This window comes from Apostichopus japonicus, chromosome 18 (assembly GCF_037975245.1).
Source record: "Apostichopus japonicus isolate 1M-3 chromosome 18, ASM3797524v1, whole genome shotgun sequence".
Classification (NCBI taxonomy): Eukaryota; Metazoa; Echinodermata; class Holothuroidea; order Aspidochirotida; family Stichopodidae; genus Apostichopus; species Apostichopus japonicus.
Window position 1 is genome coordinate 16,319,158 of NC_092578.1, and position 23,027 is coordinate 16,342,184.

The 23,027-nt window shown below is 38.5% G+C and overlaps 3 protein-coding genes across 6 annotated transcripts in view; all 3 read left to right on the top strand.

Annotated features, from left to right (window-relative positions):
• The first annotated feature begins 100 nt into the window (after positions 1 to 100).
• On the top strand, positions 101 to 6,165 carry LOC139958574 (uncharacterized). Its single transcript, XM_071955725.1, has 5 exons — positions 101 to 592; positions 1,332 to 2,178; positions 2,747 to 2,968; positions 3,632 to 3,856; positions 4,568 to 6,165. The coding sequence occupies exons 1-5, from the start codon at positions 283 to 285 to the stop codon at positions 5,226 to 5,228; spliced, it is 2,265 nt and encodes a 754-aa protein (XP_071811826.1). The 5' UTR covers positions 101 to 282; the 3' UTR covers positions 5,229 to 6,165.
• A 726-nt stretch (positions 6,166 to 6,891) lies between these two features.
• On the top strand, positions 6,892 to 13,227 carry LOC139958578 (cation channel sperm-associated auxiliary subunit TMEM249-like). Of its 2 annotated transcripts, none has more exons than XM_071955728.1 (6): positions 6,892 to 7,206; positions 7,964 to 8,070; positions 8,935 to 9,118; positions 9,892 to 9,977; positions 10,788 to 10,866; positions 12,414 to 13,227. In XM_071955728.1, the coding sequence occupies exons 1-6, from the start codon at positions 7,074 to 7,076 to the stop codon at positions 12,497 to 12,499; spliced, it is 675 nt and encodes a 224-aa protein (XP_071811829.1). In that variant the 5' UTR covers positions 6,892 to 7,073; the 3' UTR covers positions 12,500 to 13,227. The 2 variants fall into 2 exon arrangements, with proteins under 2 accessions (XP_071811829.1, XP_071811830.1); XM_071955729.1 differs by having other exon boundaries at positions 6,893 to 7,206; positions 10,788 to 10,865; positions 12,411 to 12,531.
• A 2,078-nt stretch (positions 13,228 to 15,305) lies between these two features.
• Positions 15,306 to 23,027, top strand: part of LOC139958573 (integrin alpha-8-like) — a 120,277-nt gene continuing 112,555 nt past the window's right edge. The window contains exons 1-2 of one of the 3 annotated variants that reach the window (XM_071955723.1): positions 15,306 to 15,533; positions 17,831 to 18,083. In XM_071955723.1, coding sequence (XP_071811824.1) covers positions 17,929 to 18,083 — 155 coding nt within the window. In that variant the 5' untranslated portion in view covers positions 15,306 to 15,533; positions 17,831 to 17,928. The remainder of the gene's footprint in view (positions 15,534 to 17,830; positions 18,084 to 23,027) is intronic. The other 2 variants (XM_071955722.1, XM_071955724.1) reach the window with 2 other exon arrangements.

The following is a 23,027-nucleotide window of genomic DNA, read 5'->3' on the forward strand; positions in this document are numbered from 1 at the left end:
GTGGCGAGCACAGATATATACGCACGAATCCGTGTTCATCGTAGTAACAACGCAAAATGCGCGCGATAATTTCATAAAATTCAACAGCCGTTGAATCTGTATCACAAAAAAAGCTTTGACCGTGATAGATGAATGTTATCAATGTGACATAAAATCTTGCAAAGAAAGCAGAACTGTCCAAGTCATTTTTTTTTCAATTGTGCGTAAAACCAGAAAGATTTCAACATTGATAAGCAACATAATTACCGTTGGGACTTTTTGAAGAAGAAGTTAAGGCATGTAATGGAAGCCATGGCCATCTTTACTTCATTAGATGACATGAGACGAAATCAGCAACTTTGCGATGTTATCCTGGAGGTAGAGGGTAAACAGTTTCCGGTCCATCGAGTCATTCTTGCCGCAAATAGTCTTTATTTTAGAGCACTGTTTACGAATGGAATGCACGAAACTTCCGAAAACGTCATCAAGATACCGTCAGTTACTCCGGAGCTGATGGAACGAATTTTGGAGTACGCATACAGCAGAGAAACCACCATAACAGAATATAACGTTGGCAAACTTCTCCCGGTAGCGGATCAGTTCAACATCAGGGGTGAGTTGACGAGAGGGAAGGATATATAACTCATATTGGGTCATTTAGGAAAGTGGTCCAACACGTTATGTAACCATCTACTTCCCTAGAACTTCTATAGGTACCTCACCACAATTAGAAAAAGTGTTCATCCGCTCAAAAGGTTAACCGTCCGAGAAAAGAGGTAAAAGTACCTACGGTAAAGCTTGTTTAAGCATGTTATCATTTACTGTCATCGTTTAATTGTTCTGCCTTTAAGTGAAAGAGCATAATTTAAAGTACAGATGGTGTGAAAATAGGGAGGATCGAAGGTGATATAAACTAGTTTAGAAAATCTTTGGTCAAATGTTGATATTACTCCGTGCGAGCAGATGGAAGGGTGGGGGTACAGAATGCTAAACTTGCTCCTCTTCTAGCTCAAAATCTAAACGGTCATGATATGGAAGCTCGCAAATGCCATAATAGGCCAAGATCTTAGCTATCATGTGGTAGGTAGGATATATCAGTTGAAAACTATATGCTTTGGCAGGTCTTGAAAGTGACGAGTTTAGTGTGTAAGTCAATGGAACAATTAATTTTGGTGCGAGACCTATATGCATGGGGTCCAAATCTTTGTCCATTATCAGACGTCCGTTGCCATCTGTCACTTCGACTTTCTAGCATAAAATTTGTGGCATTTCTGGGAACCATTCATCTTCTCTATACATTTTGAGTTACGTTAAAATTAACACATTGTTTTAATTTTTTATCCTTTCTATAGGGCTCGTGGATATGTGCTGTCGTTTTCTTGTGAAACAACTGTCTCCGGAGAATTGCATCGGTATCTGGCGATATGCTAAATCTTACTTTTGCTTCAAGTTGGAGAAAGAAGCTTTTGATTATATTCTGGTACATTTTGAGGAGACGGCTCTTCAGACAATAAGTACAGAATTTCAGACGCTCGCCGTCGAAGAATTCGAAGAAATACTTCTTCAAGACAGGCTTAATGTCAAAATGGAAGAATACGTCTTTGAATCTGTCTTAAAATGGATAAGCCACGACGAGGGAAACCGAAAGGAAAATATACACCGGTTATTACTTCATCTACGGTTGGGGATGATAAATACCGACTACTTTATGAACAACATCAAGCGACATGAATATATTAAAGACAGCAACGAATGCAAACCGATAGTATTGCAGACGATACATTACACGTATAATTTCAATGGCGTTGAAGTAGATGGACCGAGTTCTGTTATATCGAGACCGCGGTTACCGTACCAACTAATGTTTTCAATCGGCGGTTGGAGTGGAGGTAGTCCAACCAGTGCGATTGAGTGCTACGATACCAGAGCGGACCGTTGGGTGTTAGTAGATACCGTAAATAACCGCCCGAGAGCTTACATGGGAATCGCGGTTCTGGGAAGAAAATTGTATGCAGTAGGCGGTTTTGACAGTAACCAGTATTTTAACAGTGTCCGGTGTTTCAACCCTGTTACAAAATCGTGGAAAGAAGTGGCCCCGATGAATTCAAGACGGTGTTATGTGAGTGTCGCGACGTTAGGTGGATGCTTGTACGCTATGGGAGGTTTTGACGGGCACACGAGGTTAAGATCAGTAGAGAGGTAAAAACAGATTTATACACGTCAGGTCAAAGGGCAAACGGTTTAATTTCGAATGACTGTCATATCCACTTTGATCACGTACTTTCAATTTTTTTAAATGTTTCGTTCTTTTGTCATAAATTTCCAAAATGTCGGTATCGAAAAAGCAGAATATGACTGTACGAAGAGAAAATGTTATTTAAGGATGCCAATACATACACATGGCTGATATATATAGTTGATCACACGTACTGAACTAATGAGTGTTGGAAAATGTTTGTAGACGAAAGCTTGGCTGAATTTGACACAGAAAAGATGGCTTCTTAATTAAATTGGATTTACCCCTACCAGTTTCAATTTGGTGTTCCCTTTGAAAGAGACTCAGCAATGCATGAATAATTTCGTCTTTATTTAAAACTCCAAATGTCTGAATCTATCTGGCAAATCGGAGAAAATGAGTTTTGATGATTGGAACTGATGGAACCTCAGTTGAACGCTGAAACATATTTGACAATTTACAAAGAATTATTTGTATATTTCTTTTCGTTTTGTCGGTGACATAAATATTCTGAATCCTTCAATGAGACAGATACAACCCCCAGACAAACCAGTGGTCACTCGTCAGAGCGATGAACCATCATAGAAGTGACGCATGCTCAACAAGACATCAAGATGGTATCATCATTGTAGGTGGATTCAACGGCAGCGAGTGTCTTGGCTCTGTTGAGCTCTACGACCCAAGGACGGATGAATGGCGGGATTTGCCACGCATGCTCAGTAGAAGGAGTGGTGTGGGCGTGGTCTCATTCAGGTAAGAAGTCAAATCCAAAGTTAATAACTTAGTAACTAGCACTGATTTATTTGATCTATTTATTATTAAAAAACGACAAAACCGTCAACCATTTTCGATTCCAAGTCACGGGGATTTACATCGAAGTAATAATTCTCTAATGAGGCGAATAACAGAACGTGATTAACTAAACTCAGTGCTAAGAATTTCCTATTGTTATATGCCTTCTTGAAACCGACAATCACTTCGGGTGTGAAATACACGTTATTCCTTCCTTAACCTTATAGGATAGATTTTTTTCTTTTTGCCATGTAACTGTTGTAACACCGTGTACCATAGCTGGGGAACTCGAGTCCACTTTACACTGGACCCAGACTTGACTCAGACCCTGATGGAAGTGAACTCGGTCCTAGTGGACTTGGACTCGGCTCGAACTGGGAATGGTTGGACTCTTCTGCTTCTCGATAATATTACTCGTAGATTGTTTACTTATAACAAGCATAAATTGGGGTTATATTGATGCTTATATATTAGAACTTTAACTTCTATTGCCGGTCATTGACTGATGACGTCACGATGATTGGGCCGGGGAGTGGGGGGGGGGGTTGAGGAACACTTGCAACGCTTCTTGCTTTCGCTAATAAAACACCAATAACAAACCATCAAATCCTTGTATCTCCATAGGGACTATGCCTATGCTGTCGGTGGTTTCAATGGCCTCACCCGGTTAAATACGATGGAACGATGGAAAGCCGGTTTGCCCCAGTGGGAAACCTGTCCGAGTATGTACATACACCGCAGTAATTTCGGTGTGGCGGTTTTGGATGACATGATATTCGTGATCGGAGGATTCAACGGCATAACAACCATCTACAATGTAGAATGTTATGACCCGGACAACAACGAATGGTAAGACATTTCATATCACCAAATATGAAAATTGTGGTGAGATTTCTTTAAAGGCGAAATAATGTACATTGGAGTCCTTCCATAGATCTGGACGTGAATGGACTGTTAGGTCTTTTCCCGGATATGAAGAGGGTGGAGGGGGAGGGAGGGAGCCTCAAGTGGGTGAGAAGAGAGACAAGCTGAGGGTGAAAAAATTAAAACTATTTCAAATATTTCTTTGGTGCTAGTGAAGACATTTTCGAAAGTTGTACAATTTTCGAAAAAGCGAAATAGAACATGGAAGTCTTTAAGCTGATGTATTCATCCGGTATAAAGGCGAAAGGATGGAAATAAGAAATAGCGGGTGGAATAGCGACTTCCCTATCAATTTCTGGCTTCCTCTCCGTTATCCTAATCACTTCATCACCCGATATCCCATAACTTATTGGACTGTTGCCTATCTCTGATACAGGCCCCTAGCTTTGAATTTTGAGCACAAATTCGGTAGGGGCACACAGTACTCGGCAGTAACCTCTCTGTGCGCGAGCATGGCTACGGGTTGAAACTTGAAATGCCCTAACATGGCTGAGATGAACCTACCTACGGATTTCTTCGTTAATATAGTCACATTATATTCACTAAGGCAGGTAAAGCTCCTATAAACAGGTGCATTATTTTTTTGCAAATCATTCAAGTTGATATTCATTTACTTTCTTCATTTGAAAACTTCAGGTACGATGCTTGTGACATGAACGTATACCGTAGCGCCCTGAGTGTCGGTGTCGTCAACGGACTACCGAACGTGGAAGATTTCACATGGCCACGTGACCGTCAACTACCACCGCCGACTCTAACACCGAGTCACGCAAATATGCAACAGGTAGCCGATCTGCAACACGACCACAACAGCGTGGCTGCCGCTGTCATGCAACAACAGGCTCAGGAGCAAGAACAAAGAGACGGCAGACGACAGCCGCGACAGAATCAACAGCCCGCCCACGAAGCGGAGGAAGAAAACCAAGAGAATGGAGAAGCGAATCAAGAAGCCGCGGTCGCCGCGGGAAACGGAAGACAAGACGAAGACGAGGAGTTTGAAGATGTTGGAGATGGCGATGACGTGGATGACAGTGGCGATGATGATGAAGATGAAGATGACGACGACGACGAAGAAGATGGAGACGACGAGGAGGATGATGGAGATGAACTAGAGGAGCAGGTGCAATTTCCGGAGCGACCTCCTAACGTAAGACGGCATCCTGTGGCAAATGCCATCGTAGCTTTAGCCGCCAATTCAGCGAGCGGTGACTCGGACTCGTCTTCTGACGAGGATGGGGGCGCTGCTGATATGGCAATTGAGGGCCAGGATGATGGAAGGGAGGCTCAGCTCCAATGACTAGGGAAGTGGATTGTCATTCGTTTGGCGTTAGCGATTCTGGAAAACGCGACAAGTAATGCAAGTTTCATACTCAGATATCTAGACGAATAGAAGAAGGGGCAAAAATTTACTCCCCAAAGGTAACAAAGACAAATTGATATTTGGAAAATGATATTTGGAAATCTACTTGGCAGCCTATCCATCGGTTTTATTGACTTTCTGTGCATATGGAGATATGCAAGTATGGTCAAAAATACCTCACAACTGCTTGTCTTTTATGCGTGAATTTATGACTAAAAGTTGACGATAATATAACATACAATATCACGTCTAAACGATATGTTATATATTAACAGTATTAATATGTATATATTAATTTGATCTCCATTGAGGAGATTTTAGGTTCTTAAATTTGAACGCCAAGCGAATGACAATTTTAACCTAATCACCTATCTGCAATTTCCTGATTTCTTACTATTTTGACTTCACCAAACTATTGCGTTTTCTTTTTCTTTTTTGAAAATGAAATCTAGATAGAGCCTAGCAAATACTGTCGTCTGCTACTACTCGGATGACGTCATTTAATTAATTGAAATGACTTCTTTGGTGTGTGTTTAAACATGATTGAAGATATACTCACCTCACCACAGGTGTATCACGGAGTATTTTCAGATTCGAAACCGCGTATACACACATTTAAAAATATTTGCATGTTTTTCATTTGTTGTTTTGCAAAGATATATTGATTGTGAATTTCACATTCGATATCAGTTTTGTAAATATTGGGAAATGTTTTGATTTTGTCTCACATTAATGTTTATTTTCCTTATATATACGAGAACAATTCCATTTGCAATTTGTTATAATTTTCTTCAAATTTAAATTATGAATGTCAATCAACCTTATCAAACTTATTTTTGAAGAAATAAAAGGAAACCTCCCGGAAAGAATTATAGTGATGATGTTTTTACTTTCTTGACTTTAAACCGGTCGCTTGCAGTGGATTGTGGGTAAACTGTTCGAAATCTCAAGAGTGCAATTGGTCAAAAGTTTAGCAGAAGGTATAGTCATGTATATATTGCTTTCATCTGTTGTCGAAACCTTTTCTATAACCATGATTTGAAACTATAAGTTAAACGTTCATCATGGACTGCAATGCTCCCAAAATGTGCTAGATATCATAGTCTATAAAAGAAATTCACCCAGGCCCAAACTTTCAACAAGCATTTGCTCTCCAACCCCAAGCCTGAGCGTATAGGATTGCTATGATGTGGTGCGTTATACTGAAGAGTTGGACCTTTATACCAAACACTGCGCGAGGGGCCTATATTTGGTATGCATAAGTGCTCTTATATACAAAATGTTGCGAACGAACGGTTCTTTTGATGCTATTCCGAGCAAAAGTACAGTACTCTTCTATACAGGGTTATAAATTCTACTATATATCACGAATAGTATCTCCATGGATATGGCTTCGATGTATATATGTATCATTGGCCCATATGTATGTCTTTGCCTTTCCACATACTGACATACGCCACACACACACGGTGGCCAGCCTGTAGGCAAGAGCGGAATTCATTGCGTACTTCACACTGGTATGCGCGCTCGACATGTGACGAATGAAAACATAACTTTCCAACGCACTTTATACATCGCGTTAGACCGCAATATACCCCATAGATTACAAATATGCGCGTGTGATAAGACGTAAGGTATTTTATGTGCAGCGTCTATAATGTTGTATACACCATTTTCGTTGCACAAGAAAACTTAGTTTTCGGCGGGAATTAAAGATTGAGTTTCGATTTTCTATATTTGAGTTTCTTTTTCATAACTGACGTAACGTCCCTGTCATTTCAAATGTCAAATGACAGGAAAATCGTCGGTATATTTGGAACATGGGACTACTCATTTTGGGCAAAGCCGGAAGATATTTTCCAAGCCCGTTTGGAGAAAAATCCTATATTTCCGTTCGAGGAGACTGAGGAGAACCGTAAGTAGCTTTTGACCTATATCGGCCTAGCCCGAGTTCTGCTGTACAATGGTGACTAGCCTACCAGGTAGTTTATTTTATTTGTAGGTGTCGATGGGGGAGGAGGGTACTTATATGGCATAATTTACCTAATAAACCAACTATGTTCAAACATTACGGAGGGTCGATATTCTCTTAACGACTTGAACGGTCCATTCACCTCTGTAGTCACAACATTATGCTACCGAGAAAGTTCGCATCTTCACTGGAACTTCTCTATATGAATTGAATAGTTCTAGAGTGTATGATAATTAGAAATAAACGCCTGATTCATATCTCTTGTGCAATGCATGAATGCATGAGCTTCGGTGGCGAACGAACTTCCGACCACCTTCTACAGGCCACGTGCATTTCCAGGGGGGGGGGGGGAGGGGGTGCGTCTAGATAAATAGGGTACACCGTCGACAAATATTCTGTTTCTGTTAGGTACTCGTTAAAAACCCCTCTCGGGTATCACAACGAGGATGTTGGTGCGCAGCGCAGCAGTGCTAATAACAATGCGTGGGTAATCTTGTCTTAAACACCTCAAGACTAGGGCTCTCTTTAACGGCCGAGGATTGTGTATTCCAGTCTTTTATAGTCCTAGGATAGAAACTATACTAAAAGGCACGATGACTACGTGGAATTTGTGTACAGATTGAGGAGTTGATATACTTACATCTGCTTTAAGGCAAGGAACCACATCTTTATTTTCCTGTCTCACCTCATCTATAAACAGATTACGAATATGAGTTCATATCCATCTGGTTCTGGTTTTCTCTGGCTACCATCGCTGCAGCTCTGGTCATCGGTGGCATTGTGATGTTGGCTGTTCGGAACCCAATGGTAGGTAATTCCAGTTTATCGTAAAGAATTTCGTGAAACAGTTAAAAGGATATTTGTCATTTTATTGGTAGTTGTGTCAACAATCCTCACACCGATACATATGAAGATATATAAGAACTTCAGCGTAACTTTCATTCTCCATATGGCGTATATAACCTTCGACTTAATCGTAAATTTATATACTTTGTATAAGTCATTACGCAAAGGAAATTACACCATAGCAGCTTTGAAACGTTTGTGTCCAGGCTATCACGAGATAAATGTTTGCATATCAGCAAACCAGAAACAAGAAAAGTGACCATGGGAAGTAATATAATATAATAACCTATTTGATAATACTTGATAATACTACTAAAAAATAAGACTATAACGAGATTCCAAATAGCGACCTCACAAAAATATAAACATATCCGTTTTTTGCATGAGTTCTGTATCGACTATGAACCGTCCATCAAAATATTGGTCCCAGTAACTGTTCACGAGGTTCGATCTGCTCTCCACGCCCTTGGACGGGAGCATGGGGGTGGGGGAGGGGCTACCAGGCAGAATCAATATTATATCTTTCTTGCAAACTGTTTAACCAGGAATCACTGATAGCTGCAATTTTATTCAATACAACCAGGAAAACGGCAGGGAATTAATTTCCAGAAAATATCTGTTCTTGTATTGCTATGATTTTTGCTCTCTCAAATTATTAAGAGAGCTTGATGAGCCCATCAATGGCTCGTTGTGAACTTACCCACGCGATGTTTTAGTTTTCATCGACCATTATACTGCAGCTGATTTGGTTTATTTACGTTATGAAAATATTGTATGTTTATGTCTATTCTTATTTGTTGTTTCTTTATTTCTATTGAACCATAGAGCTATCTGGTCTGTTGTATTATCTGTGTTCTTGTTTCGGCCTACACGGCGTATGTTTATCAGGGCAAACGGAAAGTCGTGATTGACCATGACAATGACTCTTACACCTTCTATCGAAAAGGAAGACGGATATATACTGGTCACGTCCATAATATCTACATACGCCTTGTTGGACAGAAAGGAGGTGAGGTATTTCAAAATAGACAGGGACGTAGAGAGCCAGGTCGCACCCCCCCCCCCCGTCCAGTTTTGTCACCGGACCACTTCTTAAAGTTTAATATAATCTAATCTTAAGTATATTTATGAAAATGAGAATAAACTATTCTTTACTCCATATGTCACAGGACCCCTAAAGTGACCCCGGGCTTCAGGGATGACCCCCCCCCCCTCTGAACCCCCTTTCGCCGTGCAGGCCTGTAAATATAGGAGCGTTTATGCACTATTAAACACAGCTGGGAGAAAGGGGGTAACATGTAGCAGTCTGATACAACCTATAACTGTTGAATTGTAATTATCGCCTATGTTATGTTATATTATAACACGTCTCGTTACGTTTCTTTACGTTACGCTAGGTTACATCGGTAACTTTCTTATGCTGTTACCACGCCTTACCTTATATTTGGTTACGCTACGTGACGTTACGTGATGTTACGTTAAGTAACGTTATTGTACGTTCATTACATGACAGTCACCGTACATTTCATTTATATATACGGTGCCTTTCAATCATAAGGTCCTGAGTTCGAGTCACTCCAATATTAATGTATGTCGTCCAGTTACAGAGTTGTTGACAATTGACAATCCATAACCATGAACGTTAAATATGAATCTAAGATATTGACTTCGGTCAGCTTGCGGCTTTGATAAGCCATGATGATGGCTTCTTCTCGAGTTCCTGCTTGCAGGAGGATCGAAAAATACATATACTTACGACATCTCTTGATAACTTTCTTGCAGGTAACGGTGAGATTTACTACAAGGTGGTTTTGAATGGTTTCAATCTAGAGGTACAAGCGTTATCATCTTCGACTCTTCGATGTGAGGTAAAATAATGTGTTTTGGATTCATAATTTGAGAGTTTATCAGGAACGGCGGATCGTCTGTGGCGTCATAACTTAAGCTGTGACTTAATTATGGAAATATGACCATCATTGTTATAATACATTTAACTCACCTATCATCGATATATATATGATGCCAAAATCCATGTCCTACCCATGGTGCGCCCCCTGAATTACGGTGAAAGGAGAAGGATGGGAGGGATGGGGAGGTAAGGTGAGGAGAAGAATATAAATTTCTTAGAAGAAGTAACATATTGCCACTTGACGTTCTCAATCCTTATTTTAATCTGAAATTTGCATTGGAGTTTTTTTTCTTGCAACATTACATAAAAATTCTTGATACAAATCGTATCAATTGTACAGATTTTCGCTAAGGCTATAAAGCAGCTGGGGTCGACATATAATGTATTTGCTGCCTACGGAAAATTTCTTGTACTCAATCCTCGGAAGTGGCACAACACTAAAAGACATGTCCCTTGAAAAGGGAATGCTGTATACTATATGGTAAGAAAGAGACCAGAAAGCTGAACATGCGTATGTCCTCCTGTCATGTTGAAATATGCTATAGGCCCACAAACTCCCCCAGAGTATTCATATATGTTCTTCCTTGCCATAAGCTTCTCCTTGCCGCACTATTATAGTTTTGGAAACATTTTCGTGGATCGTAGATATTCGGCCCGCGTGCCGCATCTTGCCCCCCCCCCCACCCCCACACTTTCCCCGTTCACACTTCTTTCCCATCTTCTGAGGATAATTACTTTCTGCCAACATTTCTGGCATTATTATTCACAGAAATTGGAGAAGCTGGGACGAAGGTTAGCAACAAGACTGAATTTGAACTTTTTTGATTGGACGGACAGATCTACTCGTCATATCCTTTAAAGATCATCAGTATGCCCTGAAAATATGAAGGATTATCTCGTAAACGGAATATAGTTATTTAGATGATGTCGTTCGCAATAGGTAGGGCTAAGCAGTGGGTTATGCCTTCCACATTCAGTCGGGGGGGGGGGGGGAATGGTCAGTTCGGTTTTTTTTTTACATTCATGGGACGAATTAGAGCCCTGCTACGGATGTGTACGTCCTTTTAAACCTCACACACACACGTTTAAAGCTTTTTATAATAGCACAGCCTTGCTCTTTGACCATTCGACGTCTAATGCTTTTAGTTTTTAGCTCAACTGAAAGCTTTCAGTGCTTGGAGAATTTACTTTAATTTCGATTGCGAGTATACGTCCCGTCAGTATTGTATGACATCTACGCGTTCAGCAATCGTGTAGTGACATGTTCTTTATTTCATCTGTCGTCAGACTCGGATCATGCATGATTTTCTTTTAAAGAAACGAAAAAAGGGATTGTGGCCCTAAGAGGTACTTGAAGCAGTCTCCTCATGAGAGAGGTCGAATACTGCACGAAATCCTTTCACTAATGTTTAAAGAATTGCAAATTCGAGACGAAAACATTCGAAGTTCACCGGTATTATACTAAGAACAAAGAAAATAATCTATCTTACTTTGGTGAAACCAAGGAGCGGGCCGCTCCTCGCCTTCTGAAAGTTTCACCATACAAGACCAAAATATGTTCCTGTTTCCTGGATCACAAATAAATTAGCCTCTGGGCTGTACTTGAGCTAGATGGTGGAAATACAACTAATAACATACTTTCTTCTATTTCGGGTCACGAAACAGGTGTCTTCCTCTAAAACTAGCTGGTTGAACATTTCAATAAAACGATTGCCGCCAATTTGAAAAGCAATCACGTTTGGGAATATACAAACACTAGTCAATCATCGATATGGGAATTGTATTGAACCAGAAATATTTTCAAGTGAACACAGCATGGTCATATCGAATGTGTTCGCAATCCCTATAGGAATGTTTGCTTTAAATGGAATTAATTTGATACCATGTCTTGCTATTAATACTATCCACACACACATGCATACATAAGTTCTGCACCTTAAGATCTGCATAACATCCTCACAGACTTTTTGTACCACGAAGATATGTTTTTTCTTTAAATTTGGTGATATTATGTCATTATATTAAGGCATCTGACAATAGAAGATTGAATGATGTCACCGGGGCAATAATTCAGCTACTATTTCCTCTGTTGTTCTTAATAATATTTCGATATTTTATCCACAGTGGAAAACAAATATTACTATTTATAAATAAATATTACTAGTTGTATTTTGATGAAGTTGTAACCACAGAGAACTCATACAGCCAAAGCAAACATTGCAAATGTGTCAGGATCCAATGATAAAATCAACAAGAAGATTATAATTCGCCTAAGAAAGGTTTCGGAAGACCATCTAAACTCGTCGCTTAAAATAAAATTGTTGTGTAGACCGGAAAAATCGGTAAGGATTTGACGTAACAATTGACTTCTTATTTCCTTGACCAATCAGAACATGTTATTCGGCATCGTTGTCCGTATGTTTCCAAGACGTCTACTTTGGCGGGAATCGGGTCAACTGCGTAAACATTGGACAAATTTGAATACGAATAACTAATGGATTAATGTGTCACGTCAGAATGATATAACTGCACAATATACCCACGTTGCGATGACTGAAAACAGTTCTGGAACGCGACGAAACTGGATCATCAAAGTGTATGCAAAGATGAAAGAAAGAATAAAGGAGGGGTTGAAGAATAAACTTTAAGCTGTTTAAGAGAAGTTTTGGCAAATTAAGTCAAAATCGTGTGTTTTTCACCTTTGAACCAGATGAAATCAACCGTTCATAAACAGGGTTGTTAAAGTTGTAGATAGAACGTAAAAAATGTAAGTTAAAACGCACGTCTTTCGCTGGTTTTTCTTCTTCCCTTAATTGTTAACTGTGTACACCATGCATAAATTGGTCACATTTACGCTAAAACGGGTGTTACAGAAAAACAAAAATACATTACATGAATACCGCCATCAGTTCAGACACAGCGGCCGTTTGATGAGTTGGGTATATGTGTGTGTATAGAAATTACCACTATCTTTGACATACAGAGTAATTAAAACCATACGATTTATCGTGAACCACACTGGGTTGACTAAAGTGACTCATTAATGGTTTCAAGCATCACTGCAAAGATGTGTATCGTTCTTATATCGATTTTTATCTCTAAACAATAGTCTTCTTGAAAAATTGTAGCCATTATTCGCAGAACACCTGGAAGCAATAAATACGCATTAAAGCAACATATTGAAATTAGTTTTCTATGATGCATTTACCTATTTATGCAAAAAGATAAAATATATTCTGTTTTTGTAGATGTCTTGCATATGGTAAATGTTTTTACCCCCTTGCTGGTGTGTTGCTACATAAATTAAATCATTATTTTTTATCATAAATTATGATGACTTATGTTAATATTTGAGAGAATAAGCTTAGCCATTGATGTTGAATTAAATTCTGGTCATTACATTCAGATGACGTAAGCGTTTTGTACTCGAATTTTCAGTTATTCGGAAGTATGGGAAACCATCCTTATCAGACTTCGACAAGAAAAAAACCCATATTTCATTACAACCGGTTCCAGCCCCCGTCTTCCAATCCCGCTAGCCCCCTCTCAAAACTATACTCTTCCCGCGTTCTAATATACAGAAGTATGAAAACCTAGAATTCAAACTAAACTGGACAGAATTATGCCATACAATAAATTAATTGCCTCAGTTATGCCGTTGTTAGCCTTACCCTTTTGAAGATCCATGTCGCTTTTAAGAGACAATTTACAGCCAAACAGGAGTTGGCAGCTTGTTTAATTAACTTGTTCATAGCATTATCTTGATTCAAGATATATGAACTTATCACCTTCATCACGAATGATAAACTAAGTGATCTGCACATTTGAAGCATAATATCACAAGGGAATCCTGCCTACAACCTTTATTGCAAAACATATTTTTGGAAACTTATGCAATCAAGTTTCTGCAAATCATATAACTAAAATCAAACTTGTCAATTTTATAGTATATATCTGTATTGAATAAAAAAACGTAGGAAAAGAAGTTTAAGTAGGCCTAACGTGCAGTATGGATCCGTTGTGCAGTTGCCTATAAATTCCGTATCACGTTAAGCGGCGTTATAACCAGTGACATGCTATTGAGCAAGATCATCTCAAAATCCCCCCCCCCCCCAGGCCAAATGGAGTGGAGGGTCAGGGGGATGCAGCAAGGGGCTTGTGGTCAAAATTTACGCAAGGGAAAATATGGAGGGGACGAGCAAGTTTGGGCGATTATTAAGTATAAAAAAAAAAACATTTATAGTGCAAAAAAAAAATGAAAAGGACACGAGTGGACATATAATTTCCCCCGTGGCCCGACCTGGCTCTCAAGGCACCTCTCTTCCTCGGTAATCCGGTAAATTGGGCGATTAAAGCAAAACGAGGATGACGAAGAAATTTAGTGCATGAAAGAAACTTCGCCAAATAACACTTAGACATTTTCTCGCCATGTGTGGTGGTCGATGTTGTTCTCATGATCTAAGTATGTATTAAATGTTGAGTTACATATTAAGTTATACATATGAAAACTTGCTACTAAAGACTAACTGTTTGAAATATGTTCTCTTGCTGTTTGTGACTCCAAACTATGAGAGGAATCTATTACTAGGGAAGAGAGTGAAGTTCTCGTCTGCGGTGTGATATATTTGCATTTTTCGAAGTGTGGCCACTTGATTATGACGACATTTGCATGATGTATTAACACGATGTTCAGGAATAGAGCTTATGCACTCGAGTTTAAGCTAGTGGACGATATTTTCGCGATGTAAGCAAGTGTCTTTTCAGCAGGAAGAAAGAAGCGAACACGTTGGGAAAGAACGAAAGCTATGAGCCTCGTCTCCTTCGATACATACACGACCGGTTTCGGATGATCAGATCACTTCAGTATTACTTCACAAAAAAGTACTGGCGCAACACGTTATTTCCTTGTGTTGGAATGCTAGGCGTGTAGATATCGAAACATTTTCATAGAATAACTTTTACGTCATTCAAAACAAACAGCAAAACAGGAAGGTGTCTACGGAGGAACGGTAAAAAGAAAACTTTTACTTACAGCCACTGTAACGTCTCCGGTTGTAAAACTTTTAGAGCAAGTGATTGGTTTGTCATCATTCTGAATAAGGACTTCCGTATTCCAAACGGGAGCTCAAACTGGCACAACATTATATGCGCTATCGTCATCATAGCCACTGATTGGTGAAAAAAAATGAATAAACATATATACAATATTAGCCCCGCCCTTATTGATAGTTGTTACTTGCCCCCTTTCGGAAGTACCAACGTACGTGAGTGATCCATGCAGCACAACCAACTGCTATTAATTTGAAGCGTACTGCATTGCTGAACGGTAACAATTGTTTATTATACTGTACTAGGATCAATCTGGAAATCTACATTTGGAATATAAATAGTTCATACTTTGTTTCGGATCAAATATTGAAGGCGAATTCGCAAAGGATTTATCAAGGGAATAATACCATTCTCTAATTACGCAATGCGAAAAGAGTAACTTGGTAAGGTGAATGAATAGGAAAAGGTCAGGATAGTACAGAGCTACAACTTTGGTTTCGATAATAGAGCACTAGGCCAATAACAATTGTATGGTGTAACTTCACGTACGTAGGTAGGCCAAGTTTGGATTGACCTTTGATACCCTGTTCAGTACCTTATGTACGATAGGCCTACTAATTACCCCAGGTGAGTTCGTTCAGGCCTAGCGTTACTATTACATAGCTGTAGGCGTAGGCCTACACTCAAGTGGTAGTGGTACTACAACTTACTTCGTATTGGGACCAGTACATTATTTAGCCTAGGAGTAGGACCTAGGTACATAACTTCCTTGTTATACTTATAGCAGATGATCTGTACAAGTGGTCATGATTTATTTGGTATGTTGCAAGCATCCTTTAACACAAGTTATAACATGTGAAATAGGCCTACATGATTCTACAAAATATCAGAAGTATTAACATAATTTTATAGACAACATGAACCAATTGCAATCTAATGTTGGCAATAGAAGCAACTTGTAGATCTGTTTACCAGATTGTAGGTTGAATGAGTAAGGTGCACTAGCTTGCTCACCTGATCACAGCCTATGACTCGATGAAAGACTCATCAAGCCACAGAGGAAAATTTATTGGTATCATGCATCCAATCTACAGTTTTAATTCATCATACCATCTGAGTGCAGTGTTTAATGAACACAATTGATCATGGAGTAGTATTAAAGAATTATCATTCTTTGTCAAAAGTATATTTGTCAAAAGTTTCTCTGTGTATAGTATAAAAGACCGTACACAGAGACATTTGAATAGTTTCTTTGTAAAATGTAAGCTGTGGGCTTATCTGAGGATGTTCCATTAAAGGAGGATACATGGTCTATCTTGTAGCCCAAAAATAAATGTTTGAACTGTATGAATTTCCTGATTTTTATTTTCACTAAACATTAAGAACAAAGTGATTTTTTCTCTGCATTCATATTTTAACGATTTTGAACTTGTGTTTGATATATCGCAACCGTCGGCTAAATAAGCGATTTACCAGACATACTGTATCTCACCGATGTTAAGGTCAGTAAGTTCTACTAGTGCAATGCATGTTTAATACACCATCAGGTATTAATAGGCACCAGTGCATCGCTTGTTATTAACCTTTAGTCTAAAGTGCCAAGCTAACCTTCAAGAATGAAATGTTACGTTTGTCCATTTCTTGGAATATTGCAACATTAACAATTTGGTAGGTCCTGTTTGTAGTTGTTTGCAATGCTACATTTCTGGGCACAGAGAAAATTAAATTAGGTAAATAAAGTAAACTTTATCATCAGTAAAACTTCATAATATCTCATCTGGTTCTAGTTGACTTTGTCATGAAGAATTTTGAACAAAACTATATCATTTTAACTAATTTGGTCCTTTTGCAATTTTTCATCAAAAGGTCATGTGGTAGTCTTCCCTTCTATAAAAGAAGACAGAAAAGATGCCAAAACATGACGAAATATATTAACTAAACAAAATTCTCATAGCCATTTTAATCCCATGTTACATCGATAAGGACTTAACATATAAATTCTAATTTCCAGGGGGGATTGCAATGCATCCATCCAAATTGTGGAGTGCATTTGTAAATAAAAAAGTTTTAGCTCCATAAGTTTGCAAATGAAACAAGAGTGTACATTTAAAGTTTGAGTGGCACAAAAGCTTTCTTTTTGATTGTAAGGGTTTACTAAACCGCTATGTGTAAAACCAACTGGTTGGCTGTAAGCGATCATATGTTTTGATTCGGTTGTTGTGTACCCAGTCTGTTACACATATATGACATTGCTTTGTTGTAGTCAGGGCACAACCATGTACATACTACCAGGGGGTGGGGCTTTAGCACCCCCCATAATAAAATCAAGGAAGGCTCGGCCCCAAACATCCTAGTGTACAGAACATAAAGATATAACATGTACATACATGTACTTCGTGAAAATATACCCTTATGATTGAGTAAAATTTTTTCTTTTAAATTCAACATTTTTTACGAAAATTCGAAACATAAATCACCATTTTGCATCTGACCACCAATTTTAACATGCAACTTCTGAAATGGTTGCTGCAACTCTTTTGAAGAAACACAGGTAGGATTCAAATAGATGGGTTTATTATTTTTTTTCAATGCTTAATGTAATCTGTAATGACCTACCTTGACCTACCAATGTTGTGGTTACCTTGTCTACAATTGTGATACGCCGCTATTAAGTGAAAAGCCATGGTACGATTTTGCCTTAAATATACCATTGGGTTAAACTTGATAACAATTAAAAAATATATCACATAATTTCTCTTTCAGGTTTTGCCGTTTTTCACTTGCGTAAATCTGGAGGCTGAATAGCCAGAAGAGAAAAGACGTACATATAGAGGTTACGTTGAACCTAAGGTCGCTGGAAAATGGATTTAGCAATCCTAAGTATTTTGTCCTGCATATTGTGCAGTGGGGTCAATGGATTCAATTTAGACCAGAATTGGCCCATTTTACATTATGGACCAGACGATTCACTGTTCGGGTATTCTGTGGCCTTGCACCAAGACAGTAATGTCAACTGGTAAGTCATCCAATCAGATTTTTAGAAGTCAAATCTTCCCTTACCTGTCTCCACTCAATTTAAGCACTCTGATCCTCCCAGTTTGCAAAAGTAGTAAGGTGGATAGCACCATGGCCCCCCCCCCCCAAAAGACTCACTTCCGCCATGTCACTGCCCACTTCCTCTCCTTAAACAGTACACATGATTTATATTGCAGAAATTGTCTACTGGTCTGATTTCTTGGGGGTCTTTTTTTAAAGTTTTTGTGTTTGAATCCAGTTGGGATTTGTAATATATGTACAGTGTTGAGGTGAAGCACTTTCCATCCACCGTTTTTGACTATAGCTTTGAGGTGGCAGGGAATTATCCCAAAGATAGCAAGTTTTTTAATTAAAGGGAGACAAAATTCAGAGTCTTCCCAACTGGCACAAAAAATTTGAACAAATTATTGGGGGGGGGGGGGGTTGGGGGAGGTGGACGGCAGGAGGTGGACTGTTGGATGAGACGGAGTACTAACGTGACCTACCGTTGAGCAACCACCTTGAAGAAGCTTGGTACAAGAGTTATATTTCTCTTCTAAAGTCCTTGGTTTTCATCATCATCATTATCATCACAGAAGGAAGAGCTGAGACAGACAGACAGCTGGCTAAATTACCTGAATCAGTAATTGGACATCCGCCATCTGAGGTGCAATCCATCAGAACCTCTGTCGTTGATGAAAACCATTGACAATTATTAACTATTCAGCTGTTTCTAATTATTCATGGGTTTCAGGTTTTATTCATTCTTTTCTAGATTTCACCCGTCCAATTTATCAAAGGAAATACCATTCGTAATGTCTTAGAACAAAAAAAAAAAAAAATGAAAAAAAAAAAAAAATTACCTATTTCATGAGAAGAAATGCCAATTCTTAAATCTGTGCTTTGCATTGCTTCTGATACAGTATACTATTCTGAAAATGTTCAGCACAATGCATACAGTACAAATACAGTACATTAGATCGAATAGTGTAACACTGGTCAAGTTTCATCTCAAATGCCTTAATTTAAGTATTTGTTGACATTGAGAGTTTCTGATTTGTAAATATACTTAGCTGTCTGTAATATGCATTGTTGCGATTCATTTCAATATATTTCACCTTTTACCTTTCTCCATTAAGAAATGGCAAACATTTTCCATCTACTTAACCAAGAAAAGTCTCCACCCCTTTCACCCCCACCCCCCCCCCCCCAAAAGGAGAGAAACATGCAAAAGTATGGTACTGTAGGCTTAGCTGCAACATTTTGAGAACAGGACAGATTGATTAATTCAAAGTTGCTAATTATGAATGTTTAATTTGGGTAAAAACTTCATTGAAGAGTGCAATAAGATTTTGGCAGATATTAACATATAGGCTTGGTATCGAGATGGCCGAAATGCAAACACCTGCATTAAATCAACCAGAAAACAGGTTGACAAGTCTAAATAAGGTTCCTCCAATTTTGCTGTTTGGCAGCCTATTAAGCCAACATAAGGCATACTTGTCTTACATTATGAAACACAGTACAGGAGGGAATAGGTTTAATTGGCTACAGTTCATGGCTTGGTTCTTACTGTGTGTATTTAGTTACTATAGCTCTTTAATTACTACAGTATATATTTACATAAATTTGGCACTTTACTACATATTTACACGATCTGAGGTTAAATTCTCTTCCGTTCACCTTTATCAGTCATGTCCCAAGCAAAATTGGAGCTTTGTGGTGCAAACACAAGGGGACTAAACTTCATACTACATTTTTGAACAATTATCATTCACAATGTTGGCCTAAAGCTAATAATTGCAGACTTAAATGGTAACTGTTAAACCAGGTAACAGATTGCAGTCAAAAAGTATTTCTTTTAGGAGGGGGTGTCAGGGCCTAAACCCATTCATCACTTTCAAATGACCTCAGGGTCAACTTGTGCATACATACATACAGGTATTGTTACAGTTTAAAAGTTTAAACAGGAAGCGTATAGAATAATGGGTGTCTCTATTGTGGTCAGGTATGCTGTATGCTGCTCTGTACTGGCTCCTTTGTTAAGATTGGTTTTATTAGTTTTTGCAAAAAGAATGACTATTTTGTTGAGAATGGTTTGTTGTTTTGATTAAGAATGACTAATCGTTCACACAACAACCTTCTCCACCTATTGGCGAAGATCATGTGTGGTATCTGTTCCTTTTCAAAGGGAATCGTGATACACACCTGTTGATGATCAAACAGTCACAGTCTCGATGCAAGGGGACTGGGGTTGAGAGTGGCACAGTCATTTGGTTGTTCGGTTTTTATCCCCAGAGGGGGGTGGGGGTTTGGGGTATGGTCGCCCGGAAAATTTTGTTAAACATCCTAATGTCAATCATCGTAACAAATAAATTAGATACAAATGCTAGATATCATATGGTCAATACTCTAGGCAGAAGAGAACTTTTATTTGTTGCTATAATTTTGTGTTCACAAGCAATTTTTCCATGTCAATGTTTGCAAGGTTGTCGCAAAATACTAAAGAGCTCTAGGCGGCCATCTCACAAATTGAATACCAGAGGAAACCCTGTACAATCTATGATTCCCCGTGTTGGTTTTGTTATGTTATTTAATAATATTTATATTTAATAGTAATGCTACTCATGGTCAGAATATACGCAGGCATTGTTTGCTGGTAAAGATAAGTTAGAATTTACTGTACAGTAAGAGTGTTCATACTACCAACTTTTTAGATGATATTAGAATATTCATGTTTGCTAATCAGTGTAAGATAAAGAATGTATAGAATACATACATCAAGTGGTTAACAAGTTAGAATATTCAGGTTTCCGCCCACTGCTCAGGTAAATAATATTTAGCTCAATGACATAGATTTATCGCACATGATAAGTTATAAATCAGATAAGTTATGATATATAGATAGTCTGAGGTACTATTCAAGTTGTGCTGGTACCACTAAGGGTAAGTAATACAGCTAGGTACATCTATTGTTCAGAATAATTTTTCAAATGGTATTGTGCTCAGGATAGGGTTAGAGTACTTACACACAGACACACACACACACACACACTCACACAAGAAAGTATTGAATCGAAATTAGGATGTACATTGAATATTCATAAAGCTCTGGGTGAACATAACTACTATCTGCTTTTATACAAGCAAGAGAGAATGTATAGCATTACAAAGACACACATGATAGCTTAAATAAAAACCATAATGACCAGTTATGCATGCCATTGAACACTTAATTTGCATTTCATTTGCATAATTAAAGTAAAACAAAATTTTACACTTCTACAGTACCAACACAACTTGCCCTGAAAATTGTCTTGCTCAGTTTACTTAATGTTGTCACAAAATTTTGAATATCTTGATGGGCATAGATTTTCTTAACTGTGGAGACATAAAAAAAAAATATTAAAAAAATGCAAAGCTAGTATGTCATCCGATTTTGTGGCCATTTTAGCATATATCTAACAGTTTTTGTGTCAGCTATGCTATATATCTTATGGACTTTAATTAATACTCAGATGCAGAAAATTCTAGATGGCACTGAAGCAGAAGTAATGGTTAAAATGAACGGCTACAAGCCCTTGCACATTCTGTTTTCATTTGAAGCATGTGATCATTTTCTGAAGTATATTTGGTTAATGAACTGCTAACTGGACGATCAATGACATTGTATTATATATGAAAATAGACGTATAAAAGATTTTTTTGGGTGGTGTTCAAGTGAAGATGTTTGCAGGTTCAAGCCATGATTTCCACATTCATATATGAGAACTATAATTTTGGGAGTTGTTTCTTCACACATTTGAAATACTGTATCAGAAAAGTCAAAGGAATTTGGCTCTAGCAAAGAAGAGAACCCAGAAAGGTATCTGAGAGAATTTGGTTTTGATTTAGAGAATTGAAATCAAAATTTTGATCCTTTGGCAAAGTCTGTAATTAGTTTAATTGGTCTGTTTAATTAACAAAAGTGGGTGCTGGAAGAGTGAGTGCAGAGAGACTACTGTAAACCAACTTAAGGGTTACCTTAACATTGGTTTTTTTTTTTTTAATGAGAATGGCGTCAACAACGAGGACAAAGACAAGTGCGACAACAATGAGGAAGACGAAGAAGACAATGCCATTATGCAAATTTGATGAAGCCTGGACTAGTGTCTGTGTGTGATCCCCCTCCCTTACCCAAGCAAGGGACATGAGAAACAACCCCTCTTCCCCCCCCCCCCCCCCCCCCCCAACCTCTCTGACAAACAAACACACACTCAAAACAGCTGGTTGTCTATCCATTACCTTGTTTCACTTTACACAGATTCACTCAAAAACCTAATCCAGTTTTTCTTTCTGAACAAAGTTAGTAGACATTCCAAATGTATTACTGTAAACAGGCTCCATTTCCTGTTTATAGTCAGTAAGCTGCTGGCTTCACATTTTATCCTTTTACTTAAAATATTCCATCAGAACAGAAGTTCATTGTCTCTTCTGCAGTTTTTGTACATAAATTTAGTGTCCATTAGCATGTGGGTTGCCTCTTTACTACAGGACTCCCTTGTTCTTAGAAAAGTTGGCACCAGCATTGCTGTGGTCAGAGTTTTTCTGGTAGCAACTCCAATCAGGAGATCTTTTAAGGATGGTTTATAGAAAGTTACTTTACTGATTGGGTACTGTATCCTTACTCCAATTTGGCCCCTCCCTTTAGTTAGACAAAGAAAATGCTGGGTATGCCATGTGGCTCCAGAGCACCTTAACCCCCCAAGCCATGAGGACATAGGATTTAGTATTGTAGGAGAATTAGATACAAAGTTAAAGTTTTGATATCATATACCTGAATCTGTTCCTGCGGAATGAATTTCAATTTTATACATTCAAGAAGCCTACTGTAACTGTAAAATATAAATTAATTGTTAACCTCATCGTTCCTGATACTGATCACCATTGAAATCCCCCAGAAGCC

Bases quoted from the DNA above. Each gene is read 5' to 3' on its own strand.
- LOC139958574 (XM_071955725.1), top strand. From the start codon at position 283: ATGGAAGCCATGGCCATCTTTACTTCATTAGATGACATGAGACGAAAT. The intron at 2,179-2,746 runs GTAAAAACAGAT...TCAATGAGACAG, and splicing joins AGGTTAAGATCAGTAGAGAG to ATACAACCCCCAGACAAACC. The intron at 3,857-4,567 runs GTAAGACATTTC...TGAAAACTTCAG, and splicing joins GACCCGGACAACAACGAATG to GTACGATGCTTGTGACATGA.
- LOC139958578 (XM_071955728.1), top strand. From the start codon at position 7,074: ATGTCAAATGACAGGAAAATCGTCGGTATATTTGGAACATGGGACTAC. The intron at 7,207-7,963 runs GTAAGTAGCTTT...ATCTATAAACAG, and splicing joins CGAGGAGACTGAGGAGAACC to ATTACGAATATGAGTTCATA. The intron at 8,071-8,934 runs GTAGGTAATTCC...ATTGAACCATAG, and splicing joins TGGCTGTTCGGAACCCAATG to AGCTATCTGGTCTGTTGTAT.